General features: G+C 47.5%; 1 protein-coding gene across 1 annotated transcript; it reads left to right on the top strand.

The window, feature by feature from the left end:
• Positions 1–2,307: 2,307 nt before the first annotated feature.
• Positions 2,308–10,500, top strand: NEFL (neurofilament light chain). The gene is made up of 4 exons (XM_074285429.1): positions 2,308–3,492; positions 5,280–5,404; positions 6,824–7,137; positions 8,347–10,500. Exons 1-4 carry the CDS (start codon positions 2,428–2,430, stop codon positions 8,493–8,495), a joined length of 1,653 nt encoding a protein of 550 aa, XP_074141530.1. The 5' UTR covers positions 2,308–2,427; the 3' UTR covers positions 8,496–10,500.
• Positions 10,501–10,907: the final 407 nt, after the last annotated feature.

The following is a 10,907-nucleotide window of genomic DNA, read 5'->3' as shown; positions in this document are numbered from 1 at the left end:
GAAGACTCCTCTGCCCCGAGTTCAAATCCAACCTTAGACCCTTATTAGTTGTGTGATTCTGGAGGAGTCATTTAATCCTGTTTGTCTCAGTTTCCTCATCTGTAAAATGATAGGACAAGGAAATGGCAAACTCTCTAGTATCTTTGTTAAATAAGGCATTATTTGAGCTAAGAAATCCCAGTCACTAGACTAGAAAAATCCATGATATTCTGTAAGTTTCAACAATTTCTCTTTATTAAAAAAAAGTTCATTTTCCTCTGAGAACTCTGCTTCAGGCTCTTTCTCAGCTCTGGATGCATTGCAGAGGGAAGGTCCTTGAGTAGATAAAAATGCCTGGAAAAAAAAAAAAAAAAAAAACTAGGGGAAAAAGAAATCTATTGTACTCTCATAGAATCTCTTCCCCAGCAACTGTTACCTGTTTTATCATTCATACCAGGCGGGGGAGGAAACTGGCTTGCTATTTTCAGCCTGCAGACGAATAATAAGGCACTGTACTGAACTGGAGGATTAACCCTTACTCTTCCGGAGAACGCTAGTCCCTAATTGTAGGATGCCGGGAGAGGGAAACGTTATCTTCTAGTATCCCAGACCTTGGACTGAAACGAGTCCCCAGAGGGCAGCTAGTTCGGCTCTCTCCTTTTGCAGAAAAGGAAACTGAAGCCCGAGCGGCTTGAATATTACAGGATTGCACAGGCAATCACGTCTCAGAGCTGGGGTTGTAACCTAGGACCGCGGACAGGACAGTCTGCCTGATTGTTCTAAATCTGGTGAACTGGACTGTTTTTTTGGGGGGGAATATGAAAGGAAAAACTCCGAAATCTTTCTAGACTCAGCCACTAGGAGCTTTTCTGAGAGGCGAAGGCGGTTGGGACAGCAACAGTGACAGTGGGCAGCCTCCCTTTCCGCATTAGCGCGCTGCTCCCGGAGGTTTTAGAAATCAATCACAGCCACTTTCTCTTTGCTTGGAAATTCAAGCTATTGTGCCCGGGTCCCTCTCTCAGCACTCAGCAAACGGCCTGGCGCGTAGTAGGCCCTTAAAAATGTCTAATGACCCAGGTTACTTTTACCTTCGGAGTCCAATTCTTACCGTGCAACAAGAAAATGGGATTTACACCCATATATTGTATCCAGGTTATCCTGTAACACATGTAAAATGTATGGGATTGCCTGTCATCTAGGGGAGGGAGTTGAGGGAGGGAGGGGAAAATTTGGAAAAATGAATACAAGGGATAATGTTATAAAAATTTATAATTATAAAATTAAAAAAAATGTTTAATGGCTCATTCTTTCACTAGCCTATGGAAGAGGGGGCAATCCAACAAACAAAAAGGCAAATCCAAACGGGACCAAGTTTAAAGCAAAACTGCATTCGGAAATGGAAAACAAATGTGTCTTCCCGCCGGGAGGCAACTTTCCCAGGGACACGGAGGGGTCAGGGAAATCGCTAATACTCTGAGGAGAAAAGCCTCTGGCTGCCGTCATTCTTTCCATCAGTCTTCCCTCCAGTTCCCTTTTTGTGTTCTGGACCACTTCAGTCCAGTGATGTCTCCAGAGCCTGCTCAGAACGCTTTTAAATAAAAGTAAATTGCATAAGGTTACAAAGGACATAATGGCATAGAGCTGCGAGAGCTCCGCTTCATCGACTCCTTGAAATCCGCCCTTCGTCCCTTCTCTGGACCCCTAGTTAAGAAGGTGTTTTTCGACCCGTTCTCCGTTTCGTTCTTCCGCTCCCGGGCACGGATGTGGAATATTTCACTGCGAGAAGTCGCAGTGTCCCCGGGAATGAGACAGCTGAAGCAACAGTGGGGCAAGGTTTTAGTGGGGTTGGCTAGGTGCTTGGGGGACAGGGGCCCCGGAGGGAGGTGCCGGGGGGGGGTTAAGAGAAAGATTTCCTGGCCTAGGGATGGAGAGGAGCGGAGGGCGAGGGCCGAGAAGATGGGGACGGGGAGATGGCACGGGCAGATGGCACAGCGGGTGTGCCCAAACGAGGAAGGGGAGCAGAAAAGAGATGGAGGCGGAGGACGATAGCTGCGGGCGCTGCAGGTTGGCGGAGGGGCGAGGAGCGCAGGGGACCAGCAGGTGGGGGCTGGGCGGGGCGGCGAGCCCTCGGCTCCCGGCCGGAGCGCGGCTTCGCTCATTCAGTCTCGCTCCCGCTCCGCCCCCGCCCTCCGGAGTGGCGCAACGCCTCTCTTTGGCTGCCGCAAGGGCCGGCCACCGCCCCCCGCAGCCGGGAGGGGGCGGGCCCAGAGGCTGCGTCAGCCCCAGCTCGGGGATAAAAGGGGGCGGGCGCCAGCGGCGAGCCGCACACAGCCACCCGTCCTCCTCCCCTCTCTCTCCTTCTCCCCGTCTCTCTCCTTCCTCGCTCTCGCCGGGCAGGCGCAGGCGGCCGGCCGGGCTGCGGGCCCCCCGACCCCACTCCCCGGCAGCATGAGCTCCTTCGGCTACGAGCCCTACTACGCCACGGCGTACAAGCGGCGCTATGCCGGCGCCGCGGCCGAGAGCCCCCGGGTGCACATCTCGTCGGTGCGCAGCGGCTACAGCAGCGCCGCGCGCTCGGCCTACTCCAGCTACTCGGCCCCCGGCTCGTCCGCCGCGCTCTCCGTGCGCCGCAGCTACTCGTCCAGCTCGGCGTCGCTGCTGCCCAGCCTGGAGAGCCTGGACCTGAGCCAGGTGGCCGCCATCAGCAACGACCTCAAGTCCATCCGCACGCAGGAGAAGGTGCAGCTCCAGGACCTCAACGACCGCTTCGCCAGCTTCATCGAGCGCGTCCACGAGCTGGAGCAGCAGAACAAGGTGCTGGAGGCCGAGCTGCTGGTGCTGCGGCAGAAGCACGCCGAGCCGTCGCGCTTCCGCGCCCTCTACGAGCAGGAGATCCGGGACCTGCGGCTGGCCGTCGAGGACGCGAGCGCCGAGAAGCAGGCGCTGCAGGGCGAGCGAGACGGCCTCGAGGAGACCCTGCGGGCGCTGCAGGCGCGCTACGAGGAGGAGGTGCTGAGCCGCGAGGACGCCGAGGGCCGCCTGATGGAGGCGCGCAAGGGCGCCGACGAGGCGGCCCTGGCCCGCGCCGAGCTGGAGAAGCGCATCGACAGTCTGCTCGACGAGATCGCCTTCCTCAAGAAGGTGCACGAGGAGGAGATCGCCGAGCTGCAGGCGCAGATCCAGTACGCGCAGATCTCCGTGGAGATGGACGTGTCCGCCAAGCCCGACCTGTCCGCCGCGCTCAAGGACATCCGCTCGCAGTACGAGAAGCTGGCGGCCAAGAACATGCAGAACGCCGAGGAGTGGTTCAAGAGCCGCTTCACCGTGCTCACCGAGAGCGCCGCCAAGAACACGGACGCCGTGCGCGCCGCCAAGGATGAGGTGTCCGAGAGCCGCCGCCTGCTCAAGGCCAAGACGCTGGAGATCGAGGCGTGCCGCGGCATGAACGAGGCCCTGGAGAAGCAGCTGCAGGAGCTGGAGGACAAGCAGAACGCCGACATCAGCGCCCTGCAGGTAATCCCGGCGCGGGGCACCCGGGGGGCCGCGGGGGGGGGGGGGGGGGGAGGGAGAACCGGGGGCTGCGGGGGGCGGGGCGGGACGAGCCGCGCGCGCCGGCCGAGGAGTTGGGCTTGGCAGGGGGCGGGGCTCGGGAGGGCCACCTTCCCACTGGACAGCCAGGAAAACGAGGCTGGGAGCGACTCTCTTAGTAGAGACTTCATCCAGACGCCTCCTTTGACTTAAGAGGAAACCGAGGCTGGAAGGGGCGGGGCGGTCTCCTAAGGGGGTGACAGGTTATCCAATTACCTTCCCAAGGCTTTCCAGGACGCCCCCTGGGAGCCGGGTGGGAAGGGTCCGGAGAGGGGGCGCGCGAGGGAGGAAAGTACGCACTGCAGGGGTGGCAGCTTCTGGATGGAGGGTGGCGTCCCCTTAGCGATGGGGGATGGAGGGGGTGGGGTCGCTGTGCGCAACCAGGGCACCGCCCCACCCTGGCCGTATGTGGTGGAGGGCCCGCCTCCCACACGCGGACTGGCGCTATTCTGGTTTGCCCAGTTGGTAAAAGTGTGGAAAGTTCCCCTTCCTCCAATAGGTGGCAGTACTCATGAATCCATCCCCCTCACTCCTCCCCTCCCCCAACCTCCCCACACTGATGCATCAAGTTAGGATAACGTGGTCCAGTTAAGTGATGCTGACTCCTCCCCTCCCCCAGCCTCCCCCACACTGATGCATCGAGTTAGGATAACGTGGTCCAGTTAAGTGATGCTGACTCCTCCCCTCCCCCAGCCTCCCCCACACTGATGCATCGAGTTAGGATAACGTGGTCCAGTTAAGTGATGCTAACTCCTCCCCTCCCCCACACTGATGCATCGAGTTAGGATAACGTGGTCCAGTTAAGTGATGCTGACTCCTCCCCTCCCCCACACTGATGCATCGAGTTAGGATAACGTGGTCCAGTTAAGTGATGCTGACAGTAACTTCCGTGCCCTTCTATAGAACACAAGGACCGGAACACTGGGGTGTTCCAGAGCAAGACCAGACCATGTTCCACATGAACAGGGACAGACCGTGGAGAGCTATTCTAAAGCCCTCGTTTTAGAGACTTAGGAAGATGATTATTATTGACAATAGTTGTTATCCCTATGCTGACATAGAAGTATTTTAAAGTCCGCAAAAAGCCTTTCAGAAGAAAAAAAAAAAAAAAAAAAAAAAAAAAACAGTCCAGGAGAGGGCTGGAAGCTTGCTTATGCTGAAGGTTGTTGGAGAAGGGTGCTGGCTCTCTATAAAGAACTCCAGCCCTCCTTTGTCCCTCTCTCTGCCGGCCTCTCGGCTTGGTCACCATGAAGTCTAATCCAAGACTTGCTGAATAACGGGCTTTGTCTTTCTGTGGCTGTGCTGGCTTCCGTCCCAGATGCAGGGAAAAGCAGGCAGGAGCTGTGCAGATGTGCGACCACCTCCCTGGCCTCTAGGAGACAAGAGTGGGCTTTGGCTCAAACAAAAGAGCTGCCTTTTTCTGCCCCTGATGGAAGGGTGGGGCAGGTCCAAGGAGGCAGCAAGTGGAGCTCTAGAGGTGAGCCATGACAGTGCAGTTTGGGAGCCAGCAGAGAATTCAGGAAGGTTCTGGCCCTTCTAGGGAACATAATCACTTCTGAGTGCATAGAGTGAGGCAGTAGCAGACCACCTAACAGGTAGAGAATCTGCCACCAGAAACGTGCTAAGAGGTCTACCTTCTCTTTTAAGAAATACATATCTGGAGAAGAAATAGAAGGTTGTGTTCCAGGGTCTGTTTTTTTCACTCCTGACAGGACACAATTAACAAATTGGAAAATGAATTGAGAACCACCAAGAGCGAGATGGCTCGATACTTGAAGGAATACCAGGATCTGCTCAACGTGAAGATGGCTTTGGATATTGAAATTGCAGCCTACAGGTATGAGTGGGGGAGGGCAACATCTGCAGCAGCTATCAAGCTTGGGGTAGGACTGGGACTTAATTCCAGATCAGGCTCTTTGGGAGAAAGACTTGTCATTCTGAGACAGTGGACAAGTCAGGAAGACCTGGACTCAAAGCCTGTCTTAAGCATTTGGACAAGTCACACTTAATTACACGGTGCCTCGGTTTATTCACTTGTACACTGAGTGAGTCCAATTCATCTCCTAAAGTTCCTTTCAGATCTGTCTTTGCACTGAACATCTTAAAATTTCGGTGGCAGTCAACTCTGCAGGTAGTCCTGTTAATTTCTTTGCTTCCAAGATCTTGGTTTGACAGGTATTCCATTTCAGGTTTTGACCCACTTTCCTCAGAAATGCATAGATGGCTGATCCATGAGCTAAATCTGGATATTGACATTTATTTTTAATTCTAATGGGTACAGTCAGATCTCCTGGAACATAGTAAGCCCTTAATAAATGTCTGTTGACTGTTTCCAGCAAGCCCTGTAGTTCTCATTATATTCCCAAAGATTCTTCCCTTGCTTAAATAATTTGGGATTCTTCACCTTAAATTGCCTTAAACATCACCAGTTTTAAAAATGTGGCTTGGACATAAAATTGCCATTAGCTAGCTTAATTGTCCAAATTTTAACCATTAAAATGGATTCTTCTTTAAAAGAATCCAGCCTGGGCTGTTTCAAGTTCTTTTATTTGCTTTCTGATTTGGGGAGAAATATTGCTTTTGCATGTAAGAGTAGAAACTGAAGAATAGAAGACAATTCATTATACCTAGTACAGGAGAAGAAGAAAAAAATCATTGCAAGGCAGAGAATCTTTATTGTGAAGACTTTCAAGAAAGGTTCCTAACCTCTCAGTAGCAAAGTTTTAGGGATCGTTTGACCAAGAAGATGGTTTGTACTTAAGAGCTTCCCATTTTTAATTGTGGAGAGAGACAAGCACAGGAAGGCATGGGATATTCCCTTTGAATTCTGCCTTTGCTACTTATATGGCTGGGAGTCTTGGTCAAGGTCAAAATGAGGAGTAGAAAGGGGGAATTGCAGAGACAGATTTAAGCTCTGTATGAGAGTTTCTAATATTTCCTAGTATGTAAAATGGAGGTGGAAAAGGTTGGATTAGATGACCTCTAAGATTTACAAGTGGATGATGCTGTAACTTTGAGGGTTTTTTTTTCCCCTCAGACTATATTATTGATGATATAGACTTTAAATTGAATGGGATCATTACCTAAAATTTGATTTTGGAATATTCTAGTCTGACTTTTGAATACTATTTTGGAAAATTCTAGCTAAAATTCGCATTATTCTTTCTGCCTTTCCTTTTAAAGTTAGAGAATATGGTGTTGTTGATTCCCAAACACATGCTTCTCCTCCCTACCACCCACTATTTTTGCTCCCCAGGAAATTATTGGAAGGTGAAGAGACCCGCTTGAGCTTCACCAGTGTTGGAAGTCTAACTAGTGGCTACTCCCAGAGCTCCCAGGTCTTTGGGCGCTCCGCTTATAGCGGTCTCCAGACCAGCTCATATTTGATGTCTGCCCGTGCCTTCCCCTCATACTACACCAGTCACGTCCAAGAGGAACAGATTGAGGTGGAGGAGACCATTGAGGCGACCAAAGCAGAAGAAGCCAAAGATGAGCCCCCCTCTGAAGGAGAAGGAGAGGCTGAGGAAGAAGAGAAGGAGGAGGGAGAAGAAGGAGGTGAAGAGGAAGAAGGTAAAAATCAAATTCACCGAAAAGAAGGCTAGAAAGTTAATCCCCAGGATTTTCTGTATAAATAAGTTATAATCAAAAGCTTCCTAAAATTGGAGGCAGAACACCTGGGTTTATGTACTACTGTTATTAGTTTCTAATTATTGGACCTTAATTCATTTGACCTCTTGGGCCTCAGTTTACTTCTCTGCAAGATAGGGATAATCATGCTTCTTACTCCAGAGTTGTTAGGAATCAAATAAGACTGTTCCATATGGAAAGCTAGCATGAATATGGCCTACGATTAATCTGTTTCAGAATGTCATAGGCAGAATATAACTTAGAAGAATATAGGAACATTGATTTGTAGCTGGAGGGGAAATTGAGACCAAGTTCAATCTCCTAATTTTACAGAAGTAGAAACATTGAACCTGATATTTTGCTGGCACTTAGGAACAAAACTTGTTTGGCACAATCTTTTTCTGCAATTATTAGTAATATATTAAATAAGATCATTGACATGATTTTCCTTTCTAGGAAGAATATGGAGGGAGGGGGAGATTAAGTAGAAAGGGGAAGAAGGGCACTTTAAAAATCTTTGCTTTTCTTTTTCTTAAAATTTGCTCTTCCTTCCTTTCTTCTGCTGTTCTTTGTACAGCATCAGCTATTGTTCTATGTGCCAAAAACTAGAGCTTTGGATCAAGTGCCTAAAGAGAAGGAAAATTCAGCCATTAGGTCTTGAGAAGAGTCTGGCTTTGGCTCTCCAGAAGTAAATTGGATTGTTTAATTATTTAATAATAATAATAATAATATTTAATTATTACTTATTAAATTATTAATTAATGGGCCTCCATTGTCCAATTATGAAAATCCATTCAATGGGATTGTTTGCCGTGTCTGCATTTGAAAAATGGGCATGAAGTAGACAACATGAATATAGGGATAGGATGTTCTTCTGTAGTATAGAAGTGGCTCTGGGGGCAGAGGTCTGGGTTCAAGTATTATCTCTGACAGTTACTACTGGGTTTATCCTAAGCAGGTCACCTGGGTATTATTTTCCCCATTTGTAAAATGGAAGGCGTGGCCAAATTGCCCTAAGTCAATTTTAGCTCTGTGACCCTAGAGAGTAAAAATTCAGCCCTTGGTTACTGGGAAGCTAGTTGAGTCTAACATGATTTGCTTCTAACTCTGATCTTCCCCCCACCCCCTTCCATCTCATGCACCTTTTAAAAGGTGCCAAGGATGAATCTGAAGACAAAGAAGGTGAGGAAGAAGAGGGTGGTGAAGCTGGAGAGGAAGGTGAGGAAGCTGAAGAGGAGGAAGAGAAGAAGGAAGAAGATGCTGCTGGAGAAGAAGCAGTAGAGCAGAAGAAGAAAGATTGAGTTCTCTTTTCCTTGACTATTTCAGGTTTCCCCCCCACCCCAATCAGGTCAACAATCCCACCACTACGCAATCTGTTGAGCACTGAATGCTGTAAAGAATAAGAAACCATATATTTACAAAAAAAAAATTAATTAATCTGAGATGACTTAGATTGAAAGTGATTGTTATGCTAAATGTCTTCCCCTATGCAAGAGTATTTGGTGTGCTTCTTGATAGCTTCCCTGGCTTGCTGCCAGACTGCGCATGGTACATGCTTATGAATTCTGGGTTGATGAGTGTGGATAATTCAGACATTTACAATTTAAAAAAAAACATGAATAAACAAACTCATTGATATAAATGTTAAACTTGATAAAAATATAGTTAATCTTTGGAAACCTTTGGTGGTTAGAAAATAATGACCCCAAGTTATGTGCAATAACTAGCAAATAAAGGCATCCTGGAACGGCATTATAATCCCTTGTTGTGGCTATCGTGTGTTAATTTAAAGAGTTTCAAATATGCATTGAAGCAATGTGCAGCTGACAAGTGAGGAGCCAGGTTACTGATCTCAGAATCTCATGATACCGAAAATAAAATCAAATTGTCCCCTTTCTTAAATAATACATTTATCCCCATTGGTGCTTTCTAAGGAACTCAAAGCTTAAGTTATCATTCAGGAATCTTGCCTATCCTCCCCACCCTTTACCTCCTCCTTGCCCTACCTCTCTCCCCATCCCATAACATTTCCCCCCATCCTTCCAAATATCATCAGTAATTAACAGAAAGAATAAGGCTCAGTGGATGAGAAAAACATCCTAAAGTTTGCTCTAGCAATACCAGTGCATTGGTCCCAGTACAAAATCACAAATTTGTTCAGAGGATGGGTTTCATAGTGAAATCTGTGGGAAGAAGGACTAAATGTACCCCACTGAGTAAATGGGCACATGAACTAGAGCACCAGTGAAGTCACCAGCGTGAAGTGGGTAGAAAGTACATCTTAATATGCTCAATAGCAAATAGCTTTTTTTTTTTTTCCTTTAATTGGTCCAAATGCAACTATAGTGGAGCAGATGATAAAAACAGATCATTATCGTTTATGTGTAATCAAAATGTCTAAAGATATGGAGAGCAAGAGACAAATCTCACCCCCAGCCCCTTTATATCTGGCCTCCAAAACTGAGCTAGTGGTGATTCTGGGTCTACAGCTTAGTTCCTGGACTCTTTGTGGCTGCCCTGAAATTCTTAGCTTTAAAGCCCCTCAATTAATAATTGATGCCAAATGTAAAAGCAACTATTATACCTAACAGAGGCAAACTATATCCTACATGGGTCTCTTGGATATTACTTTGGGGATCTTAATTTGGAAATCTAGAGGTTCAGAGGAGGGTTCCAACTGGTTAAGAACTTGGTTTAACTAGAACATTCATAGCTGTCCATGCCTAACGTATCCTATGAAATGCTGATGCTTGTATGGTAGCTAACCTGCTGTAGGTTAGTGCAGAAGTTATCGATTATATGTTTTTCTGCTTCTGTCTTCAAAAGCTGATTTGTCTGCCGATTCCCCCCTCCCCATATTATTGTACAATTAATGCCACTTTTGAGGAGGGGGAGAGGGGGAAAAGTCGATGCTTATACCTGCATTTTATCTGCCTTCATTTATATGCTGCTCTGTGCTTTCACCTTTGAAACTCACTTCTGTCAAATGTTTTCCATTAAAATGGCTAGCAGGCAAACGCATTTTCTGTCGTGCTGTGGCTTTGAACCTCAAAGATCCATTGTTGACAGACTGCTGCTTGCAAAGATAGCTCTATGGGTGAAACTAAACTTTTTGTATTTTTGGTCTTGGAAAGTGGATTTGGAGGACTGAGTGCTGTTGATAGCTAAGTGATGTTTAAAAAGGAAGGTTAGCCCAATAGAAAGAGTGGGATTTGGGAATTGTTTGAATTAAGTCTGAAACCACACATTGTATCACTCCCTATCCCCATCCTGTGTGCCACAATAAAAATACATTAAAGAAAAAAACATGAGTGGACTTTATTATTCATATGGGAAAAATGAATGATCATCTTAGACAAGAGGCAGAAAACAAAGCTTATGGAAATGGCAAATTCTTGATTTAGATCATTGCTTAGGAGGAGGAAAAGGACACTGGTTTGAGGATTATGGGATGTAGGTTCTAATCCTAACTCTGCAAGGTATTCTTGTATAACTTTAGGCAAATCATCCTACCTAGCTAGGTCTCAGTTTGTTCATCTCTGTGATGGAGTTAATTAGCTATTATCGAAGGTCTTTTCTCACACATCTATGGGTAAATTTGCCGGTTCTGTTGATTACAATTTTTGGATCACATAGGACCTTTTCCTATTACTTTATCTTTTCAAAGGTATAGACCTAACAGTAGTATAAGTTAAAGGCGATTCAGTAATGTC

This window comes from Sminthopsis crassicaudata, chromosome 2 (genome assembly GCF_048593235.1).
Source record: "Sminthopsis crassicaudata isolate SCR6 chromosome 2, ASM4859323v1, whole genome shotgun sequence".
Classification (NCBI taxonomy): domain Eukaryota; kingdom Metazoa; phylum Chordata; class Mammalia; order Dasyuromorphia; family Dasyuridae; genus Sminthopsis; species Sminthopsis crassicaudata.
This window is presented reverse-complemented; position numbering and strand designations above follow the sequence as displayed.

Bases quoted from the DNA above. Each gene is read 5' to 3' on its own strand.
- NEFL (XM_074285429.1), top strand. From the start codon at position 2,428: ATGAGCTCCTTCGGCTACGAGCCCTACTACGCCACGGCGTACAAGCGG. The intron at 3,493-5,279 runs GTAATCCCGGCG...CACTCCTGACAG, and splicing joins CCGACATCAGCGCCCTGCAG to GACACAATTAACAAATTGGA. The intron at 5,405-6,823 runs GTATGAGTGGGG...TTTGCTCCCCAG, and splicing joins ATTGAAATTGCAGCCTACAG to GAAATTATTGGAAGGTGAAG.